This window comes from Rousettus aegyptiacus, unplaced genomic scaffold (assembly GCF_014176215.1).
Source record: "Rousettus aegyptiacus isolate mRouAeg1 unplaced genomic scaffold, mRouAeg1.p scaffold_m13_p_2, whole genome shotgun sequence".
In the NCBI taxonomy this organism is placed as follows: domain Eukaryota; kingdom Metazoa; phylum Chordata; class Mammalia; order Chiroptera; family Pteropodidae; genus Rousettus; species Rousettus aegyptiacus.
The window spans coordinates 34,949,798-34,974,594 of NW_023416295.1; the positions used below are offsets into that span (position 1 = coordinate 34,949,798).

A 24,797-nucleotide genomic window follows, 5' to 3' on the forward strand; every position below is an offset into this window, starting at 1 on the left:
TTTAATAAAACTATTAAATTTCAATGACCCGTGATTCTTCACTGCGTCACTTGAGGAAGAACCAAGGGAAAATGCTAACTACGCTTCCCCGTCATTATCCCTCTCCCTGCCCCCTGCCGTTGGGGTGTCACCAACTCTGATGGGCTCCAATGGTGGCAATATTACATTGCAATAGTTTTTCTCTTCTGGAGGGCAAGGAATGTCTTCTCTCTCTGTGTTGTGTTTGGCACTGTGACATTCAATAAATGTCATTGAATAAACAAAGAAATAAATATACAACTAAAGTGGAGATGGAAGAAATTGTTAGTGATTTCAAGTCCAATTTGAGCATAGTAGAAGGAATCTACTTTTCCCCTGATTAGTTTAGAAGATTTTATGAAAAAAAAAGTGGGCTATTTAATCAGAAGGATTTAAATATTGTCAATAGTAATGTTGTGATAACTGAAAAGAGGTCATTTCAGGTCATAATATTTAAGACAAAATAGGAAGAAACAAAGTTATAGAATTTTAAAAATGACTGCACACTTGTGGGTCATATCCAACATCTTCAATTCAGAGATGAAGAAATTAATGTCTAGTAGTACAGCCAGGGTGAAGTCTTCTAAACTTGTTTGTTTTTTGTTTACTGTGATAGATTTTATTAAGAATCAGTAAGAAAAAAAATATGGGCTAAAAGAACTGGAACTTGAGGTTGTTAGGGGAACTTTGATATTTGATAGGACAGGATAGGACAGTGGTTTTTCAAGTGTGTCTCAAATTAGATAACCACTGGGACAGGATTTTAAAAATGAAAGGGATCTTTACATTAATTTATAGTAGTCTAAGGAGGAATTAAAAGTGTGATAAAAAAAATAAGCAAGCAAACAACCTTAAGGCAGAGAAGTGGTAAGAGGGCAATGGTGTGTTACTGGAAACAATGAAGGTTTTTAAGATGAAAAATGTTAAGTTTAGGTTAGATCAACCCAAAGAGCTAGAATAAGGTAATAGTTAATTATTGGTTATTCATACTTATGAAGGGAAGTTGACAATCTTGTCATTTTTTAAATTTGGCTTTGCGGTAAAATTTATGATTTTTTTTAGTACTTACCTTTCTTTTAGTTTATGATAATATCAACATTTGAAGTAGAACTAGTAGAGTAGTAAATCAGATGTGGGCAAATCATTTAATCATTCCAGGTTCTATTTTCTCATCTGTAAAACGACGGATTAGATCACCTCAAAGAGTCTTTTTGGCACTGGCTTACCTGAATCAATCTAGAATGCTTCAATTCCAAGAACAAGTCTGGTTCATTTAACTACTTTAATATAGTTCATGGCATTTTAATTTGCTTGACAACTTCAGTTTTTAAGTAGGTGGGTAAACTTGTGGGTGCGCCATAAATGGGTCATGTTTACATTTTAAGAAATGTAGGCTGCAGTGGGGGTGCAATCTACAATCTCAGCAACAAAATCAGACTCAAATAGCCAATGAAAATAACAAAAATATGTCCTTCTGATTCCAGGCCTAACTTTTTAGTACGTTCAATATCTGAAACCTCATAGGTAATGCTGGACCATGCACAGCAGCCCTCAAGGCAAAGTTCCAGCCAAAAGGGACCTAGAGACCTCACCTCTGCATGGCTCTGGCGTCACTCCTGTGCTGTACAGCCTTAGGCTGGGATCTCACGAGCTTTTTGCGGTATTCACACCTTGAGCCCTCCCCCTCCCGGGGCAAGTCCTAACACAGTGAGGATAACGGGAATTTTGGGGTGAGGTTATCCTTTCCCTCTGAATCTCATCTCCTAGCCCTTAATCCCAAATTGGCTTCCCAACCTGCAGCGACCCTTACCTCCTTTCTGGGAGCCAGGGCTTCGCCAGCGCTCCAGCCATCTCGTCCCGTAAGGGCAGCCGCTACCGCAAGGGCTTGTGGGGGATGGAGAGGGCAGTCCGTGGGGGCAGGGCTCCTCCTCCCCTTGGGAGCCAGGAGCCGGCGCCTCAACCAAACCTCCCTAATCCCCCGTCCACCTCTACTTCCTCAGGTTCCCATTAGAAAAATGTTACAGCCCAAAATTGATCTAGCATTCCTTAAAAGGGCATTAGGAAGAGTTTTATACTTTCCCCCCAAGTTCTTATGTTAACCATTAGACTCTTTAGGGCTCATTTTTATTGCAGACAGTATGTGATAAAGAATACGAGTTGCAGGATAACTCTTAACAGTACCTACAATCTTAAATTTGTTGTGAAGATCAAAGGAGATCATACAAGGTAAGTGCATAGTGTATCCAGCAAATAGGTGAATACCTGTCATTATTACTACTAACTCGATTTGGCAGAATCCAGAACTGAAAAGCAAAAACAACAAATTTATTCATCTGAGGCTGTCGTAGAACCTTTTAAACACACTATGTCAGCTAGAAAATACATCCAAAATTTTGCTTAGGGGTGGTACAAATGTATGATGCCAATTTTGTAATCTTCTATATCTGACTTTCTTTCCTCAACACATCACGTAAATTTAAAATGGTTACTCCCAGAAAGGTCTGAGAAGGGCCCCAAATTTTTAAAGGGGAAAATGGAGAAAAAAATAATTTAGTTGACAGAAAACATGACAATGTTGACAGGAATAAGGCCTGGCTATAGGCAGAATTCCAGGTATCACAATTTGTACCTCTTAACACAAGCGTCTTAAGAATTTAAAAATTCTCCTTGAGAAATAGGGGAGATGGTTTGAGTGTGAAGACAGTTACACTAGCATTCACCGGAAATTATATTTCAACATTTTTTAAACTAAGTATTTTGGTGCACTGTGGGAGCCGGTTTTTGAGAACACATGCTCAATGAATAATCAATGTAAAATTTTCATTAAAAATCTAGATCTTCCCCATGCTAACAAATTTTAACCCCAAAGCCTATTAATTTCCATGTAAAAGACAGCAACTTCTAAACTGTTACCTCGAGGTAAATGACTGGATTTGCTAAGTTATGTTCTTTTTCCTCTGAACTTCATTTTCTTTCTCCCACTTCCTGTCTCACCAACTTTTCAACAAGGATCGACAACTTCTGTCAGATATGCCAGCTGCGCCTGTGATTTCTCCCCGTATAGGACTGACCCAGTGTATTAGCTCAGATTGCCATAACAAAAAAAAAATTCAACTGGTGGCTTAAACAACAGATACTTTCTCATAGGTCTAGAGGCCAGAAGTCCAAGATCGAGGTGTCAGCACTGTTGGTGTCTGGTGAGAGCTGTCTTCCTGGAGGTCACCTTCTCTCCTTATCCTCACTTGGGGTATAGGTGGGGGTAATGGGAGAAAAGGAAAGTGAGCAAACTCTCTGGTACCTCTTCTTTTATGGGTACTAATGCCACTGATGGGCCCACCCTCACAATTTCATCTAAATCTAATTAACTTCTAAAGGCCCCATCTTCAAATACCCTCATGTTGGGGTTAGGGCTTCCACACAGAAATTTGGGGACACAATTCAGTCCAAAGCATCCAGTAAATCAACCACTCAAGAATTCTAGGTATATTCCAATTTGTTATAAAGGCTAGTTCTTGAGAACAAAATGAATTAACAGCCTATATTCTTTTATTTATGTTTTCTACAGTTTTTGAAATGTTTTATTATACAAACAAGCCAATGAGTCTTCACTTATAAAATAATCATTTAACTCATGATAGTACAAAGAGGGTTTAAATGCTGACTCATATTATTTTATGACCAAATCAATTTCAATAGTAACAAATTTTCTTCAACATATTTAATCATGTAGCTTCTGGAAGATGAGTTAAATGGTGAAAAAATGGGCGACCATGAACACATCCTTTAATTTCATTTCCAAATTGGTGCTTCATTCTGTTGATAATGTCTTGGACATCCTCCTTTGACAAGTACATGGGTAACTGTCTTGACAGACGTACTGCTTCTCCCTGTGAAGAGAAAGCCATACATTTTACTGTGATATACCCTGCAGCAGAAATATACTATTCCTGGTGAGAAGGAAGTCAGAAAATTGATTATATTATTCATTCACTCGACAGATATTTGTTAAACACTGATTATATGCTAGTCGTTGTTGTAGGTTCTAGGAATACAGCGGAGAACAAGAAAAGATCCCTGCTCTTATGAAACTGACATTTTAGTTCAAAGAAACAGAAAACAGATAAAAAGACAAATAAATTTCACTGAGTAACATGTACAAAATGAAACTGGGTAACATGATAGAAAGCAACTGTGTGGTTAGGAAAAGCTTCCTTGGGATAACATTTAAGCTTCAATTTAAACAAGGAACTAAGATACAAAGATCATGGGCAAAGAAAAGCATTTAGGCAGAGGGAACAGAAAGACTCAAACGATCAGTGTAAGTACAACATAGTTACTAAAGAGAGGAAGAAAGAAGTGAGGCAGAGGGCAGCTTGCCCTTTCAGAGTGAGCCATGGGTTTTAATCTAAATGCACTGAGGTAACCAGCAAGTTTTTAAGCAGAAGCCTGACACTCTTTGCAATTCACATCTGGCTGCTGTATGAAGCATGGTTTGAAGCAATCAATACAGTCTCAGTGAGTTTTTGCCTAGGGTGGTAACGGCGGAGATGGAAGGAGGTATAAAGACTCCTGGCATGAATTGGAGGTAGAGTCAAGTCTTGCTGATGGACTGGTTATGAGAGAGGCAGAATGAAGGATAATGTCCACATTTGTGGTATGGTAATACTGCTTTCTGAGACAGGAAAGACAGGGAGTTTGAGGGTAAAAGTATGAGCAAAGCTGATTTCTTTTAAGATTTAATTTTTTTAAACTGTTGTACTTCAAAGCTCTTGAATTCTAACACTGTTCTCCCTAACTACACATCCTTTCCTATTATATTCTCAGCCATCCTACTCCTTTAGTCAAAGTAAACCTATTCTTTTTCTTCACTTTGACCTCTGATCTCCACAAACTCTCCTCATTCTCCTGGCCCACCAGCGCCTTTCTGTCATCTTTCCCTGTGTAAGGCATGAATAGTAAGAATAAAAGAAACTATCTCTAGCTTCCTGCATTCCTTTTGGACTCCTACTAAAATCTAAAGGCAAATTCCTACTAGAATCTAATTCATCTTTATATCCCTCTAGGACCTAACAGTTTTGTTTTTTTTTTATGTAAGAAACCTCTTATGTATTCAAATTTTCTCATTTACCTTCTTGTTCTCCCACCATATTCATATAGTTGCTGCTCCCCACCCTTGGATAAATTCTACCAAGCACTGCTTGAGAATGACAAAGTTCCTGGCTGGATCCAATACCAATGTTAGTTCTTATGATTCCTTAATGCCACCTCGAAATCTCATTCTTCTCTAACCAACCTTCCCTTAGAGCGCCTACTGCTCTTAGTTTCAAAACTTTTCCACTATATTCAAATCCCCAATGCCACCCCAGCCCCTTTGTTCTCCACAGATGACTTTTCCTACCCCTTTACCACACGTATCATACATGACTTCCTTGAGGTAACGTGACTTCAAGTTTAGCTCAAAATATTTTTACTTTCACTTTTTCTCCCCTTTTTGCTCTTTATTCAGAGAAAAAAGCTTATATCATATCCCATTGTCCTTTCCTACATCTTTTGGAACATCTGCTCTCCAATCTTTTGTCTTCCTTCACCACCATCTGACGTGCTGCCTACACTTTTCACCACTACCTCACTATTCTTCAACCACTGGCAAAGTCTTCCATCCCTGCCCCTTTTCCATCTTGACTCTCTTCAAGGTTATCACTGCCACTGAACAGCCACACACCTGATGGTCTTCTAGCAACTGTTACCCTATGAAAAATATGATACTACTTATATTTAAATGTCTTTCCTCCCACGACTTTTTATAGCCACCCCCCCTCTTTTGGTTCTCCCTTCACTCTCCTTTCTTTGTTTCATCTAATTCAGTTTGAATGCTTTAAATGAAGCATTCCTGTGATTCTAACAGACGTTCTCTTTTTTCTAGACTATCTTTCTTAAGAATCACATCCACTAATTACTTTAATCTAATGAGGTATAGTATTAGCAAAAATATTTATATCTAACCCAAATTTGTTATTTCTGAAATCTTATTTCTTCCCACGTGGTTCCTCAATATACAAAACACTACCTGCAATTCCATCAACCTTTATTTAAGTTTATACCAACTTTATCACTGTTGAATTGCCCCCACAACAGGCTGTGAAGTTCCACAAAACAAAGCTCTCAAAAGACTTACAGTATGTTACTGAATACAATCTTCAAAAAGAGTAAAAAAATGGACTTCCCTGACCCTCAGAATGCATTGGGGACACCATGGTTACAGTTCAAGAGAAAAATGACTCATTTTTTAAAAGGGAAAAAAAAACTTTTAAAGTTCAAGTTTGTTTTTAAAATAATATCGGTCAACTTTGAGGGATAGGCCCTCAAACATACAATCGCTATTGTTTCCCACTACTATCTTATATTTGGACATTTAAAAGTTTATAATCTTCCTCCATCCTCTATTACTTTTGAATTTTTAAAAACCCACTATTACATTTCTCATTTGTGGTAGATATTGCCAGAAAACTAAAACTTACATTTATTTAATAATCTACATGTTTCACTTTCCCTCTTTTCTTTGCTCTTAAAGAAAGAGATCATGGCTTAAAATCATATTACAGTTTAAGGAACAGTCAAGTGTCATAAAACCTAGCTAACCTAAATAATTGGATAACACATACTTCTAAATAACTTGTCACTTTGCGAGGTCTACATTCATAAACTTCTTTTGCATTTTTGTTTAATATAGCATTAAGAATTTCTTTTAAATCCATCACGCCATAGAATGGAAGACAATTAGCCATTCCTTCTATTTCCAAGTAGTTTTCAGCAATTGAAACTCCTAAAAGAAAAAAGAAAAAAATATATCTTAGCTTTGTTTAAACTATATTCCAGAAAGTATCTATTAAAACAAAATCACTGTTAAAACATTTAGTGAACCTTCATTAGAATGTTAATATAATTGGGACAAAGTTTTGTTTCTTAGTTGGAGAACAAATAATAATTTCCAATAGGATTTCACATTCACATTAAGTTGTAAGTGCTCACTGATACCACATATACTTTTTACCATTTAATTTAATCTCAGTTATTGCTGTTCTGTTCCTACATCTGTTTAGAACATTTCTTACTTTGGAGAGTAAGTGAAGTCTCATGATATTTATTGAAATAAAAGTGCTCTAAGTGTTTTAACAACTGCTGCTGGATTCTATGATTATTTTACTTAAACATTATTATAAAAATACTTACATAGTAACTTTCTTTTCCAGCTTTACTGGGACATAACTGACATAACATTGTGTAAGTTTAAAGTGTACAAAGTGTTGAGTTGGTGCGAAATGATTACCACGATAGTAACTATTATATTAATAATCTGAGGAAATGAAATACTGTTTATTCAAAATATTTTACTAGGACAGTTGTTTAAAATTGACATGTTATCTATTATTTAAGCTACTTTAAATAATTTAGTGATTAAAACTAAGAACTAGCTATATGATTGAATTTTTAAGTGGGTAAAACAATCAAAAGAGTATACATTCCAAATCATTGAATTAGGCTTTAGAATTTTATGATTTTGGAAAAATAGCAGAGACTTGTCTTTAGCTATATCTGTGTAACAGTGTTCTTAATATAAAAGTCTACACAGTGCTACCTGAAAATAAAGAAAATGAGACAGTCCAATGTTGGATAAATGGTAGCTATAAATCGATAAATAAAAACCGAGGAATGATGTAGCTTGAGGAGTTTAAGATCCTGATATGTCAATGCTCCATTCCTAATCTGTTTCCACTTACACACTAGTTATCTCAGATGGCAGATACAACAGTGTATACTAAACAGAGCAGGCATCTTAATGTTCTCTTTCTAGGAAACAACTGGAGAATAATATAAGAAGATACACAATCAATCATTAAAGGATAAATAGAGGTCAGTGAAGGAAGACAAAATATAAGAGTTTGAGCAACAGGAGAATTTAAATGGGACTTCAAACAGGGTTTAGATAGGGAAAAAGGAAGTGGAAGAATATTCTAGTTCACATCTTTTTACATATATATAGATATGGAAATTTATAAAAATATTAGTCAAGAGATTTGTCACTATTGCTGGTTCTATACCTTTTACAGTACATTTAGTTTGAAAAGTCTAATACTGACTACAAATGCTCCCTGGAAAATTGTAAGCATTTCACAGAATTACTTGTGGACATGGTAAAATGTATTTGGCAACAGATGAGGAAATTGAGCAATATTTTAATCTGTGTTTGCAAAATTTAACATGGAAAACTTAGAGACATTTGGAACTATGTAACAATAAACTTTACAAGATGTTTCCATAAAATTCAGTAAAACGTTTCTCAATTTTCAGGGAAATACTGCAAATTAATAAGTAGTTTGACAAGTTTTCACTTCCTAAAATATGGAATTCTTATTGATGCAGAACGAAAAGCTATTTCCATTATAACAAGCAAAGTTCTTAGGGTCACATTCAGAATCTTTTCCCTCAAAGCTAGATGTATTCTTCCTGTCTTTAAAAGCCTTTATCTTTATCCAAAGATGTTTTATGAAAACTGGCAAACTGTTGATCCAAAGTTAAGTCCAATAAAACAAAACTCTCACTAAAATTAAGAGAAATGGGCTTTAAGAAACATGACTTATAAATTAATAAAGAGGCTAGAAAAATACAGAAAACATGTTTTTAACTTGATCTGTTATTGACAAAAGAAATAATGCTGATGATAATCTAAGTAAAGTTAATTCCAAACAAATCGACTCAGTTTGCAGATGAGTGTGTTATTCAGTTTTACATCTTGGTGCCATACAAAGTGCTGGTATTCAATAGGACTTAGAAAACACTATCTACAAGCTAAGAGCTGAAGCTGTCAGATAGAAATTTACTGGGTAGCTCAAAAATAAACATACTCTTGGAACAGACAGGGTAATTATCTTAGCTTAAAAAATACTGCTATAAAAACTGCTATAACATCTTTCAAGAAAAAATGGTACCTGCCACCAATACAACATATTTAGAAAATAGGTTAAGAAAAAAAATCTTGCTAAAGACACACACAGAGACCCACAACAACCCCTTTGTTTCACGATGCAAATACATTTAAAAAATGACAGGGGCCCCAAAAGATTTCCAGGACTGAAGGAAATGATAAGTCAGTTCAGGTCAGAAAGGAGTGCCAGAGATGGGAAGAAAAGAGAATATCTGAATACCTATCATTGTTAAGTACTATACTAATTAATTTACATAAGTACTTTGTTTAGTGCTCACAAATACTTCATGAAGTATGGATCTCAATTTTAATAGGGAAGCAATATGACAAATTTGTTAAGAGGCAGGCTCCAAAGGCAGATTGCTTGGGATCAAATCCTGGTTCTACGACTATGTACCCTTAAGCAGACATCATCCTTTCTCATTTAGAAAATAAAAAGTGCAGCTCGCTGCCAAGTGTTCATTTAGCATCATGCATAGGAATGCTATGCTTTCTAGGGTTTGACATTTTTAATGAGCAAACTATTAAAAACAGAATGCTATAAATAGAATGATGTCATTTGTTTCCAAAGACTATCGATATACTAGATTGATGCAATAATAATAATAAAAGCCAGCTGCTTCATGGCAAACTTTGGGGGTAAGGTTAAGACGGTGAACCACGGGTAATCTGCAAGTTATCCTGGGGTAAACACCACTGGAGAGTATTCTCAAGGCAAATGAGGAAAGTGTTAACTTCTCTGCACCTCAATTTGTCCATCTATAAAATGGGGCCAGTAATAGAACCTACTTCATAGGGCTATTAGGAAGATTCATGAATTAATACATTTACTATTAAGAATAATGTAACAAGGCTAACAAGGCTAACTTTCCAAAAAGCACACTGTTTTTAAATGGAAGAGTTGAGATACTTACTCTTCACTCTAAATCTAAATATTCAAGATTGAAGTAGAAGGTAAGAAGTTAAGGGTAGGTATCCTTAAAACTGAAAAAGTCAAGTAAAATTAATGTTTAGAATACCAAAGCATTTTTAGTATATATTTAATATCATGGTTTTATGCATTGCTTTTACTATTTTCTTTGGAGGTCTCACTAAAATATTTTTTAAAAAATCAACACTGTTTTGGTTGATTTTCCATTTTTAATACTTTGATCATGACATGTTTAGTAGCGGGTGGGAAAGAATGACAGTAGAATCAATCTTCCTGGTTTGTTTGTGTGCCCCTTTATACCAGGTGAAGGGAAAGTAAAAGGACAAGACCAGCCTAGGAAGCTGGGGCAGAAGGCACTTAAATATGGAAACTATGAAAGAAAAAGGGCCAGCAGAGAATAATGAATTCTTCCAGACATACTTTTTTGTCACCACCCAATGAATTTACATACCAAGCAAATAGTGACTTCTGTCTTTCAGCAAAGCCATATGATCAAATCATCCACTGATCAAATAGTAAGACTGCTGATGCTACACATTAGTTGGCAAAACGACTAAATGCTTTTTAAAAAGGAAAGATGTCCAGTTTTGTTAGGTTGTTCCTGTAATCTGAATATTTACTTCTATTTCATCTAAAGGATTATTTAATAACAGTTAAACAAAGCAGGCAATTCGAATATTGTGACAAAGGATGGCAAAACTTACAACTATTTGATTAGGTTTTGAAAATGCAAATACAAGGCAATAGACTGAAAGAGATGCCAAACTTACTTATTTCAGACAGATGTGAACTGTTTGAAATATGACTGTTTTTTTACAAAGCTGACAGTGTACTTTTGTGAGACAAAAATACACTATGATATCTGTAAATTATAAAACTTAAATGTAACTCTTGGAACAAGACTTATTTTTCCAAGTTAGGGAATATTAAACCACATCATCATACCTGGTATCAATTTTATTTTGAAACCATTTGCTGTAAGACGAGGATCGGACAGGTAAGTTGATCCACTGTATCCTTGGTCATCTGCTGTCATTTTATATAAAAGCTCTAAATAATGAGATCCATTAAAAAGACTGAAAAAGAAATAAAGGCCCTTTCACTTATTAAATATATAAAATAAAGTGATCCAACAGCCCTTTAAAAAGTGTTATGGGTAACCAAAATACAAAGGTATAAGTAGCCCTATGAGGAACTTTACTTTTTAAATTTTTGTTAACATTTTATGGAAGACCTACTATATATGAAGTATAGAAGGAGGAAGCATAGCTATAAAAGAAAATTTCTGTCTTCTAGAGTGTTTGAAACAATATGTGAAATTTAAAAGTGCCCTATCTAGATAATACAAATGAAAACTTTACTTATACAATAATACTTTGTCAAGTTACTCAAATGGTCCATTCTACATAATATTCATTCATTCATTCATTTATTATTCCCTCCCCCTCCCTGCCTCTTTAATTCTCCCCCCTCCTCCTGACTTCCACCCCTGACCTATGGATGTTGCTGTTTCCCCTTAAGAACCAGATCTCTGAAGGCGGAGTGTCTCCTCCCACATGCTCGCAGTACACGCCCAGGGCCTGGTGCACCCAGGGCCTGGTGCACCCGGGGTCTGGTGCACCTGGGGTATGGTCCGTGGCTCCACCTGGGGGGTGAACTCAGGACCTTCTGTATGTAAAGTAGATATGCTAACCATTACACTATGGAGCCACTCCCCAATCTACATAATTTTTAATTGCTATAATAAAAAGATAAGCATATATCATTTTCTCCCAGGAACTTAATACATTTGGTAATTCATAGTTTGGGAAAGGTTCCTTCAGACTACTGTACATCTGGCATGTTTGCATATGAAATGGTTCTGAGTGGTACAGGTCTTAAGCAAAATTGTAAGGTAGCCAAAGATTATATAGGGCACAAACTAACCTTCACGCTGGTTTCAGGCTTGGTCGTAGTGCTCATAACATGTTATTACAGTAAACTCATATGTTTGGGTTGACATATGAGTGGTTAACATTTTCTCATTCAGTTAATGAATATTTAAGAGTCTATCAAGAGGTAAATACTGTCTTAGGTGTGCAAGGCACTGTTTCATGTTCTAGTACAAGATGATGAGCTTTTTTCCTGTACTTCTTGAAAAAATAAATAAAACGATGATGTTTTTGCTTATCATCTGAAAGGTAGAGAACCCCACTGGCTGTAAAAGCAGACATCACAGAGAGGAAAGCTTTGTCTACATATCAGATGCACTCTGTGTGGTCTAACCAACGTTCGGAAAATCAATCTGAGTGTCAGTGGTAGTGGTGGTGGTTACAGTATAGCAACACATGGTACAGACTCTACAGTTACTACCTAGACTGGACTTATTGAACCAATCATTTGTTTATTGGTTGTATGAGCCTAGGTAAGTTAATTAACAGTTCTGTGTTTGAGTTTCCTCATATATACAATATGGATAATGATACTACCTATCTCTCCTAAGGTTGTGAAGATCATCAAAGCAGAGGGCTTAGCAAAGTTCCTATCATAAGGAAATGCTCAATAAACATTAGCCATGATTGTTATTACTGAGCTCTTAATTATGTATTTTATAGATATCTAAATCATGCCATTCAGACATAAGCTACAGAACTCACATTAGAAATCTAGTAAGAAAAATAAGCCCAACCCATAATTACCCCATCCATAGCTCAGTTTTGAAAAACTTATATTATTAGCTGTGATGGAGATCTCATATTTCAGAAAATTTCAGATACACCCTAGATCTTTTTAAGGGAAGAAAGAGAAAAGCACTAGCAGATATTTGAACTATTTTAATACAGCCTAAGGCTGTATTAATTCTTTTTCTGATTCTTCCTTTGACAGTGTCCTGAGCTAATCTATACTATGAAAAGGTGCAGAATTTCAGATAATGTGATTACTGGGGCCTTAATTATAAAAGCTTTAGCAAATGTTTTTCTGTTTTATTGCCCTATCTTTTCCTTCTGCTGACAGGGTCTTTAACACAAGGGTTTTAACACATTTTACAAATGATTTTTGATTTATTCTTAGACATTCTGAAAGTTATTTACTGATGTGTCCTAGAGAATAAATTCTAATTATCTTTTTAGTTTCAGATTTTTATCTCCTTTGTTGCACACAATTCTCTTCTAAATGTGTCAGGCTAAAAAAGAAATATTAAGTATTAAAAAGGGAAACGTTAATAGGTTAGTTATTCATTTTTACAAAAAAATAATTTGCTCACATTGGATATGAAAAGGAAATAGCCCATTTTACAATCTATAATAAAATTAGCTCAGGCCATAATCATCAGTGGATAAAACCAGTAGATGGAAAGGTTGATGGAATTTTTTTTTAATTATTTTTTTTTAAAAATTAAGTTTATTGGGGTAACACTGGTTAATACAATTATATAATTTTAAGGTGGAAGATTAGGCTGTGAGTGGCTGAACCCAGTGATAAGTGCCTTTTGCTGTGATGAGATATGAAGCATATAGCACCATCTATTAAGCAGTCCTATGAGAAAGTAGAATCTAAATCTATTCAATCTTCCTTATTTCCATTTAAATACAGGTGAAGGAAAAACAAGTTGAATCCCACCATGAGGCAGCAAAGATACAAAGTGAACAATTAATTCCATTAAAGATCAGAAATCGAATTTTAAAAAAGACTTCCTAAAATCGAAACAACTTCTTCCTACTAGGAAACTTTCAACTTTTTACCCTGTTTTTAATCTAGTATGAATAAATGTTTTTAGAGTAAAAAAAAAAATTACTTTGCCATACCTCTCTGTTAATATAATTGGCTTTTCCAGCGGCTGTGCAGGAAGTTTATGATTCTCAAGAAGTCTTTTAAACAGCAAGGCTTCTTCCACTCTATATGGATTTAATAACATAACCTCTGTTTTGGATGTAATTAGCCATGCATCAGGAAACTTGAGATTGTGGATCAAGCAAAGTTCGTCCTCCTTCTCCAGTTCAAATTTCTTATATTTCTCAAACTTTTTTTTAAAGTTTTCCATAGAAAAGGGAATTTTAACTATTTTAATGCTTTGGTTCTTTTTTTTTTCAATTTGAGACTGAAAGAGCTCATCAAGTTTTGGCTGATGAGATAATGAACTTTTCAACTTGTGCTTCTGTGCCAAATTCCATGAGCTGGTGGGCTTTATCTTTTTTCTGCCATCCTTTAATGATATTTGTGAGTCCTCGTCAATGGCTCTCTTGATTTGCCTATTGTATCGTTCCAAGTCTTTAGCAGCCCTCTCTTCATATCTAGGAATAGAGATGAAACAGAACTAATGAGGTCATACTCAAAATATATTAACCATCTGAAGTACATTTTATTAAAAAATAGAGCTGGGATTCCAGATCCGATAATAATGAAGGAGCTTATATTAGACTAACCTTCCTATATATAACTATGATAAACTGAATGAAATATAGAAACCAACTGCGTAAAAGAGGCATGGAAGAGCAATGAAAAGCAGGCATAAATGTGAAAGGATTCAACCCTTGAAAAAAGAAATCCACATTTATAAAGCCTTTACCCAGAGAGCAGTTCCTAGAATTAAGAACGAGCAGCAAGAACTCAGTCAGAAAGCTGCACTCTTATTAGCTTCTGTCATCAGAACACAGAACTCCTTGCTTCCAAAACAACTGGAAATTGAGAGAGACAATCCTATGTGTGGGAACTTAGAAAAAAAAACAATCACTAGGAGGCTAAATGAGCTAAACAAAGATTTCAGTGGCTGTCCATTGCAAGGGGAAAAGAGTTTGAAGTTGAATTCCACATAATTAGATGGTGTGGTAAACACTTTGGGCTTTCGAATAAAACTGAAGGAGGATCACATCATAGGGGTAAGAAAAAATACAGTCCTATAACTATGGAAGCTGCCTTAGGACTAAAGGCAAAATTTACAGCCTCTCCCTAACAAAGTGTAAAACGAAGCTTCTACAAGCTTGTGATCTGTCAATCATTTAAATGCCTGGCAGAAAAACCCAACACTTTTCAGAAGAAAACAAAATCCAGAGTTTCTACTTATCAATCACATGTCCATTCTACAATCAAAAGTTATTACTCAATAAAACAGGAAAAAATGAGTCACGGTCATGATAAAAAGTCATCAGTAGAAACCAACCTCAAGATGACTCAGATGTTGGAAATGGCAAAATAATTGTTTTTAAATAGATTTTTATAAATATTTAAGAACTTGAAAAATGATCATAATGAGAGAATGGGAGGGGGAGTCTCAACAGAGAAGGGCATTTATAAAAAAGAACCAAATGGAAATGGAAGTTTTAGAATGAAGAAACACAATACATGAAACAAAAAATTCACTGGGTAGGTTTACCGGCAGATCACAGATGGCAAAAGAAAGGGTCAGTAAAATACAATATGGATCAAGAGAAATTATCCAATCTGAACAACAGAGAAAAAAATGAAGACTGAAGAAACACCTAATATACATGTAACTGGAATCCTAGATAAAATAAAGATAAAATCTTGAAAGCAGTCAGAGAAAAAAAAAAAGACATTAAAAAACTGCTGAAAACCAAAGATGAAGATGTCCTGAAGACAGAGAAAAACAAAAAAAGAATACAGAAAAGGAATACCACCACAAAATGAAGATAAAATAGATATTTTCAGAAAGAGAAAAGCTGAGAATCTGTTTTCATTGCATCATTGCACTGTTAAGGAATGACACTAAATAGACACTTAGATCTATAGGAATAAATGAGGAGCTCCAGAAATGGTAACTATGTAGGTAAATAGAAAAAATAATCTTTTAAAAAATTCTCTTATTTTTTTGAAAGATAACTTTAAATTAAAAAAAAATTATAAAATGAGGTTTATATTGTCTGAAAATATAAGTTATATATAAATATAAAATATATAAAGGACAAGGGTGGTAAATGGAATTATACTTGCAGTTTTTAGATTTTATGTAAAATGATACACTATTAACTCTAATTATGATAAATTAAGGATGTATAAAGTATTCCCCAAAGCAAAACATAATGCAAAGCCAAAAAAGAAATTAAAATTAAGTATCGAATTATATTCTTTAAACACTAAAGAAGTCTCCCTCCCAAAAAAGGAGAAACAGAGGAACAAAACAGAAATGGGATGAACAGAAAACAAGAAAATGTCAGACCTAAACCCAACCATGTCAGTTATTACACTACATAGACTAAGTATTCCAATTAAAAGGCAAACTGTCAGTCTGAATTTAAAAAAGCGAAATCCAGCTATATATGTTTACAAGAGTTACACTTTATATATATAACGCACATATTATGAAAGTAAAAACATGGAAAAGATACATCATGCCAATGGTAATAGAAAGTCAGAATAGTTATAGTAACATAAGATGAAGTAAATTTCAGAACAAGATATAATACCACAGAGGAATATTTTATAAAGACAAAAGGGGTCATTAGGAAGGTATAACAATCACAAATGTTTATGCATCTAATAACAGAGCTTCAAATTACATCAAGACTTTACAGATCTAAAAGGGAGAAATCCAGAATCATTCTTGGAGACTTTAATTCCCCTCCATCACTAAATGATAGAATTAGAACAAAAAATAGAAATCAGTAAAGCTATAGAAGATTTTAATAGTACTATCAACTACCTTGACTTTGTTGACATTTTGGAACACCTTATCTAATAACTGCAGAATTTGAATTCTTTTTAGGTGTACATGGAACATTTATCAAGATTAATCAAATGCTGGGCTTAACTCTCAAATTTCAAAAAGTTGAAATCTAACATAGTATTTTCCGTATCCATGACAAAATTAATTAGAAATCAATAACGAGGCATTTTAGGAAAAAAACAAATATTTGGGAACAACAGTTTTATTTATAATAACCCCAAACTGGAAATAACCCAAAGGTTCATCAGCTGAAGACTAAACACATTGGGGTAGTCAGGTACCACACGATGACATTTTGGTTAACAAGGGACAGCATATCTGACAGGGGTCCCATATAGTCATATGGAGCTAAAAACTTCCTATTGTCTAGTGACACAGTTGCTGTTGTGGCGTCAAAGCTCAACACGTTACTCACATGGTTGTGGTGATGCCAGTATAAACCAACCTATGGCACTGCCAGTCACACAGAAGTACAGAACATAAAACTAAGTACAGTATGTAATATTTGATAATTCAAATAAATGACTATATTACTGATTTGTGTACTTTAACTAGAGTATACTTTTGTTAGTGTACTTTTCCTACTTAACAAGTTTGCTGTAAGCCATGTTACGCAAACAGCAGCCCCATATATCTTGTTTACTTCATCACTTGACTGCATCATTTTCTCTTATGCCTGACTTAATTGCATGTTTTATAAATTTAGTGTAGCCTGAGTGTAGCATATATAAAGTGCAGTAGTGTAATGTCCTAGGCCTTCACGTTTATTCACTGACCCACCCAGAGCTCTATTCATTATGGAAAGTGCTCTATACAGGTATAATGTTTTATATCTTTTATACGGTATTTTACTGTACTTTTCCTAAGTTTATATATGTCTAGATATATAAATATCATTGTTACAATTGCCTACAGTAATCAGTACAGTGAAATGCTGCACAGCTTTGTAGCCTAGGAGCAATAGGCTGGCTATACCATATAGCCCGAGTGTGTAGCAGGTTATACCACCTAGGTTTGTGTAACTATACATTATGATGTTCACATAACGAAATCACTTAACAATGCATTTTTCAGAACATATCCCTGTCATTAGGCAGCAAATGGCTATATATTTATACCAGTGAATATAACTAATAATTAAAAAGAATGAACCATACAGATACATTCATCAAATACAATGAAAATCACAAAAATATCGAGGGGGAGAAGCTACCTTTAAAAGAGTACATATCATGATTTTATATGAAGTTCAAATACTGGCAAAGGCAAGTTAATGGGATGGAAATTAAAGCAGTGGCTTGCATATGGAGATTGGCTGGAAAGTGGCATAAAGGAAATTTCTGAGGTGACAGAAATGTTCTATATTTTGTTTGGGCCAGTGGTTACATGGGGATATACATATGAAAATCCACTGAACTATGTATATTTAAGATCTATGCATTTCACAGCAGCTAAATTTTACCCAATTTTAAAAACAATTCAAGAAAGCATTGAAGACATAGGCACTAAAAAAAAAAAAAATTATAAAGAAAAAAGTAAAAGAGTTCCAAATCTAGAGTCCTTTATACTTTTGCTATCACGTCAACTTGGAATAAATAAATCCGAGTACTACAAAAGAAAATTTACATACATTAATACTCCTTTCCTAATTAGATACTAGTAAAATTAAAGTCACAATAACAAGCAAATAAAAATCATATAACTACATTTATAATGGTTTCATAGCTAAATGTTTCTTTTTTCAGTTGCTATTTCCCATTTTAGAGTCATCAATAAAAAAATAAATTCAGATAAATTGAATGAATCAAAACCATCTATTTTAATTCAATTTCAAAGGTATAATTAATGGATGTGTTAAAATTATACTGGGTTCTAGCAGAGTTGTTATAGCAACCCTTTTCTAAAAAGCTGAGATGCCTTGGACCCACCCGTAGTTTCTGATTCTCCAGGCCTAGGTTGAGGTCAGGCAGTAGTACTGTTTTTAAAGATTTATATGGGTGATTCTAAATGCATACCCAAAATAGAAAACTACTGTCACATGTTCAGTAAAGTTTAGTGGTTAGGTGCACAGACCCTGGAAACACACTGCCTGGCTTGGTTCTGCCACTTAGCTCTGTAAGCCTATGCAAATCATTTAATTTTTCTGTGCCTCAGTATGCTCATCTGTATGCTCATTTCAATCTACAGCTATTTCACAGCTATTTAATTTTGATGTAAGGAATGAAAAGTGTTAAAATGTGACAAGTACTTAGAATAGTGCTTGGCACATAGTAAATGGTGATGTTTGTTATTATTTTTGATCAAGAAACACATGTTACAGTGTAAGGAGCACAAGATAACTATTTAAGCAAGGTTAATAATTATTTAACCAATGATTTTTTAAATAGTTTCAAAGTTTAGACTAGAGAATGTTACTCCTAAGAAACTAGCTGAATTCTATTGTAGGTAAAATACATAAAACATTTTTAAGAGAACTGTATTAAATGTTAAAGATGAAACTAGGAGACAAAAGACTACAGCATGTTATATAATTTGTACTTAGTACATGTTTGTTAAATAAAGAAATGTTAGCTGGATGAGTATGTAAAAAGACCTTGTTTCACTGTAAACTAGATGAAAAATATCTTTTTTGGTACTTCACCATGACATATTCATCAATTTTTATGTTATTTTCTCTCATTTCTACTTAGAATCTAGACTTTTGGATTAGCTATCTAAAATATATCATTAGTTTACTTTCAATAGGTACTACAATTAAGTATTTTTAGCTCCTACACAAATTCAAGATTTTTCCTGTATGGTATAAAATGGGTTCAAGATGAAGGTCACCATTTGTAATTAATTATAATGTTCAAATTTTCACATATGCTACTAATCTTTGATTTACTCAAGAAGTCAATTCATTAGTTCCTTGGGAAATATAGAAAGTTATGTCCAAAGGAATATTTCAAATAAATGTTAAGTAAAAACAGCTGCTACCTTTGACTTAATGTCATTAAGGGATTTAGTATCTTGAATGGAAAATACTATGATTTGACCAGTAATCAATTCAAATGTTTCTGTGACTATAAAGATTAGATGTAATTATAAAATTTATCTACCATTTTCATTCCCAATTACAATATTATTCTTAGTTATTTGAAGTGAAGATATGTTTAGACCTACTGCAAATGAAAGTTCAAGTTAACTTTAATTGACTGAGACCTCCGTGGCAGGGCATGTAGACTAAATCTAGTTTCTAATCCTTTAGAAGAAACGACAAGAAAACAATGGGGAAAAAGGAGAACTGAAAAATGAAAGTGCCCACTCCAAAGTCTGTCTCACATTCTCAGCAAAAGCCTTGATCCTAGCTCTTTTTCAAACTCTTTGTTATGGCTTATAGAACCTTCCATGATCTGGCCTGCCTTTCCCCATCTTTCTTTACCACACTTCTCAATATTCAATTCCTATCATAAAGGGCATCTTTTAGTTCCTTAATAACACCATGTTCCTTCTAGTTTCTGGGACTTCTTATATGATGTTCCTTTTACCTAGGAAATTCCCTACACATTTCTAATTAATTCCTATTCAGGGAAGCATTTCCTGTCCCATAGATGAGAGTAAGCTCAACTGCTAAGTGTTTTCATAATTCTTTTAAAATTCATCATATTCTATGATTGCTATTGTTTAATTATGTCTTCCTCACTAGACTGTACCATTTAAAAGTAAAAAATGTTTCATTTATGACTATCTGAAGCAACGAGGCTAGCATACGTAGGGCCTCGTACACAGAATATCCTCAATATATGTTCTCTAATGAAAGGGAAGAAGGGAGAAAAGAAGGAGAAGGCAAGGGAAAGAAGGAAAGAAAGAAAAAAAGGATGAAAGAAGGAAGTGAAAGAAACAGAAATAACAGGAAAAAGGGTAAGAAAAGGAAGGCTAGATGAAAAGACTGGTTACCTGTGGAAGAAGAGTCTACTCTCATATCCCTTAGCACTCCTTGTAGAAGGTAGGATCATAGAAAGAATTACAAGATGAAGACTAGATGAGGAGTGTTGGTTAGTGTTATTACTGAGTGTGATATTTTTGTCTTATTATCCCACTAATCATGATTTTAGACAAAGTTGTTCATGGTCTCTCATCTTTCATACTCCTGGCTCTGGAAGATTCTAATACAGTATTCTGTGAAATAGAGTAAGCTCTCTGATCTCAAAATACTTGTATTTTCTTGACAGTATTCTATTTCTGGCCTTTGGAGTAAATTTAATTTTGACTAAGCAAGTGAAAAATAATGTCAATCACAACAAAGAAACTTCTTTTTCACAGATCATGAGCTATCATTTACAATTTGCCAGTTGTTTATCTTGTATAACACACACAGTATCTTATTCAAACCTCATAACAATCCAGGAGATAAAAGTTTTTTTCAAGAAGCTAGCTAGCAAAGAAAGGAACAGAGGTTCAAACCCAGGTATAGCTTCATGCTCTTAACCAACACAAAGTCTGTCTCTTTGTCTGCCATATGGCAATAAGATAGAGAAAATTTTGGATTCCAGAATACTGCCTGATGATAAACAAATTTTTAGATGGAGCCTATTAACCATACTCCTTGTACCCTGACACCCCAGGGCCTAAAGGAGAAACAATGCTGACATTCCCCAAAAGGCACCCAGGGCAATACCTGCTATTGTGAGGCTGCAAAGGAATAGCTATCTTAAGTTGTCACATTGTCCCTACTCTTATTTGCATCCTAATTCAAGTAAACTTTAAAATATCTAGCATTTATAAAATAATTAGAAATTTGAACATTGACTATCTGAGATTAAGAAATTCTTGTTTTAAAAGGTTATGGCAACTGTATTATAGCTATATTTAAAATAAGAATCTTTATCTTTTACAGATTCATGCTAAAATATTTATGGAATAGGCATTATTCCTAGGATTTGCTTCAGAATAATGGTGAAAGGGAAATGAAGCAAGTGGAGGTATGAGTAAAGCAGGACTGACCATGAGATGAGAGTCGGCAAACACGGTGATGGGTTCACTGTCCTGTTGTCTACTTTTGTGTGTTTGAAAAACCAACAAAACACAACCATACCCACCAAAAAAAAAAAAAAAAAGCTGGAAAATTAATTTATGAAGATTTTGCCTATTGGTATTAATAACAGTCTTTATTATTTAAAATTGATAGTATCTTTATATGTCTGCATAAGCTAATGATAAAATATCGATCGAGCATCCATGTATTTTCTCACCAAATACAAACTCCTGAGGATGATAGGTTACTTTTAAATATTTCCTCCAGATGTTTCACATAGTATTGAGATGACTTAGATAATAATATGTGACAGTATAATTCCACAAAATATGATATTTTGTGTTTACAAATAAGTGCCTTAAGTCAATTAGAAACACCATCATATCATCTGGGAATATTTATTCGGATCATCTGATCTAAAGATGGCAAGGGCTGTGTAGTTATTTTAATCAAAGATAGATCACACCATCCATTTACCTACCAAAAAACCCACCACAATTTTAAAGTTGCCAATAAAGATTTTAGAAGGAAGCCTTGGGTTATACTGAATAGGGACAGTATGAACACCACTAAAATAAATCTGCAATGTTAGTTTTTTAACAGTTAAGTCTTATACCAAAACTAAACTAAAAACCTCAAACAAAAAAAGGAATGTCAAAAAAGGTACTCTAGCCAAGCCAGAAGGCATTTTCCATCCTGCTTTTTCAAAAATAAGTTTAAAAAAAATATATATATATATTTTTTTAACCCAGTGAGTCATATAGAATGGAAATATCTGAACATTCAGGTCACATGCAAGCTCAGGAAACTTACTTCAGTTTTTCCTCTTCACTCAATGTCTTCCACATTTCCTCAATTTGTACTGTTGCATCCTCTAAACTGGTCTTGGAATTTTCTGTGAGAAACTGAACACGATGATCCTGAACAAAAAGGGCACTTGCTGACATAGGTTTCCTGATAACGTGATTGCTAATTAAATCATAAGCTGTAAGCTGTCCAGATATGTTATCTACCACACTTGATTTTTTGTTACTGGAACGTTCGCTGAGATTCTTTTGTTCAGGGCTTAGATTATTATCATCATTTACTTTACATGTTAAACTTTCCTGGGGCACTAAAATTTTCACAGGTTCAATATTTTCTCCTATTGAATTTTTAAGTGTATTTCCCTTGCTCCAGTCATCTGCAGAAATTTCCAAAGACTTTTCAGAAATTGTTTCTTTCTCATTTTTCCCATTCTCATCTCTATGCTCTTTATTGACATTTTCCAGTTGGGCATGGTTAACACAATCAACAAAAGAAGTTTCATTGTATTTCTTCTGTGTGCCTTCACATAAATTATCCGTTGAGGTTTCTTGAAACGTATTTCTAGCATTCTTATCAATGTTAGAGTTTTCACTACTAAAATGATTATCGTAATGGTCACCAACATGTATATGATGATTTAAAATACTAGTGTTTTTTCCAGATTCCTCATTTTGCACATCATTTTGGAAAGAAATTTTTGAAGTATCAACATTTGGATAATTATTTCCAGATAATTCCAACTTATTAAAAACTACATCTGTTTCTGCTGTTTCACTAACAACCATGTCAGCTGAGGAAACATCTGTTTTATTATTTTCATAAGAATCCGTACTAGGTAGTGATCCATAACAAGTCGTCAGTAGATTTTCAAGAGCAATTAAAACAGAGTCCTAAAAGCAAAAATTAACAAATGTTAGGGGAAGTTATGAAAATAACAGACAAGATTTAAAATGTTTAAAAATATGCACAAACAAGCAAATATCCTTTATCACACAAAAATGGTTAGGATTGTATAAGTTTGTAAATAGCATAACTTAATTAAAAAAAATGATCTGAAAAAGGTTACCTTATTTTGTAATAATACTTGACTTTTATCCGGTGTTAAATTTACATCCACATCGGCTGTGGGAACATCAATTTTCAGAAAGAAAATGGGATACAAACGAGTAGATTCCTTTAGGCACTTCAGATTATAATAATGTCTGATTAACTAGAAATATAAGTAATGAATAAAAGATAAAAACACCACATAAATATAGTATTGCCATCCTTAAATCTCACCAAAAGGAGTATACACAACTGAGAAACCAGGTGGATGTATTAGAAAAAGCAATTATCTAAATAGTAGTACTCATTTAAAAGCCTTCAAGCTGTATGAATGAAGCACAAACATTCATTAGGAAGTACAAATAGCCAATGAAACTTTCTTGAAAGTCCAGAGTACAAATCCAAACTCTATTACTACCTAGCTGTGTGGTCAAGAAAGTCACTAACATTTCAGTTTCTTTACTATAAAGATAAGAATATATCTCAGAATTGTCATGAGAAGTCAATGAGACATCATACGTAACGTACCTAGAACAATGCTTAAAAAATATTCTTGTAGATCTTTTTCTCCTTTTCCTTATTTTAGAGCAAATTCTTAAAAGTAATCCTTGTAACAAGGTGACAAACGACAGAACTAGTTTTTATTTCCAAACAAAGTGATACTTTTTTCTTAAATATATCACCTTTAATATGTCTTTTTGGTGTATTGGTCGACTGTTTATAAAGATGAAACTCTTTTCTGGGGTTGAAAGACTTGTGAAAGAGTGGTCCGCATCGTGCTTTGGAAGAAATCCACTTAGATGAATCTACAAGTGTAATAAATAATTACAGAATCAATATGCAATGTCAACAATGAATGTGGTTTATGGGTTTGGCTACATATGATACATTAAAAGGTAATAATCTCCCCCCCCCCCCAATACACACACAATTTTCACCTTAAGATCTAAAGAGCTATATACTTCCTGATAACTATATCCTGAGTATTAACATTAAATAAAATACTGAAGCATGTTCAATAAAACACTGAAGCATGTTAAATAATGAAGCAATTGTGCCTCTTTTTTGAAACTGTATTTTAAGAAAAAATTGGCATTCATAAAAGCTTCATGAATGGGCATATATCTTACTGACAGAGAACATATGGCATGAACACTGCTCTCTGTTCAACTTTATCTTCTATCTTTTAAATTTTTCTCTCCTCATATTGTGACTTTCCTCTGGCTGTTTGTCCTTTTCTTTTAGGCCACCTTTTTCTTAAAGAAGTAGTTGCTCCTATCCTGATTCTGAGTATGCTATAAAGCCAATTGACTTGGTTTTCGTTTCCGAGTTA

General features: G+C 34.0%; 1 protein-coding gene across 3 annotated transcripts in view; it reads right to left on the reverse strand.

The window, feature by feature from the left end:
- Positions 1-3,673: 3,673 nt before the first annotated feature.
- Positions 3,674-24,797, reverse strand: part of PMS1 (PMS1 homolog 1, mismatch repair system component) — a 62,200-nt gene continuing 41,076 nt past the window's right edge. For all 3 annotated transcript variants that reach the window (XM_036236090.1, XM_016147107.2, XM_016147190.2), the window contains 7 exons: positions 24,148-24,270; positions 23,484-23,627; positions 22,424-23,307; positions 13,718-14,203; positions 10,878-11,008; positions 6,681-6,841; positions 3,674-3,905 (listed from right to left, as the gene is read on the reverse strand). In XM_036236090.1, the coding sequence (XP_036091983.1) occupies positions 3,741-3,905; positions 6,681-6,841; positions 10,878-11,008; positions 13,718-14,203; positions 22,424-23,307; positions 23,484-23,627; positions 24,148-24,270 (2,094 nt within the window). In that variant the 3' untranslated portion in view covers positions 3,674-3,740. The remainder of the gene's footprint in view (positions 3,906-6,680; positions 6,842-10,877; positions 11,009-13,717; positions 14,204-22,423; positions 23,308-23,483; positions 23,628-24,147; positions 24,271-24,797) is intronic.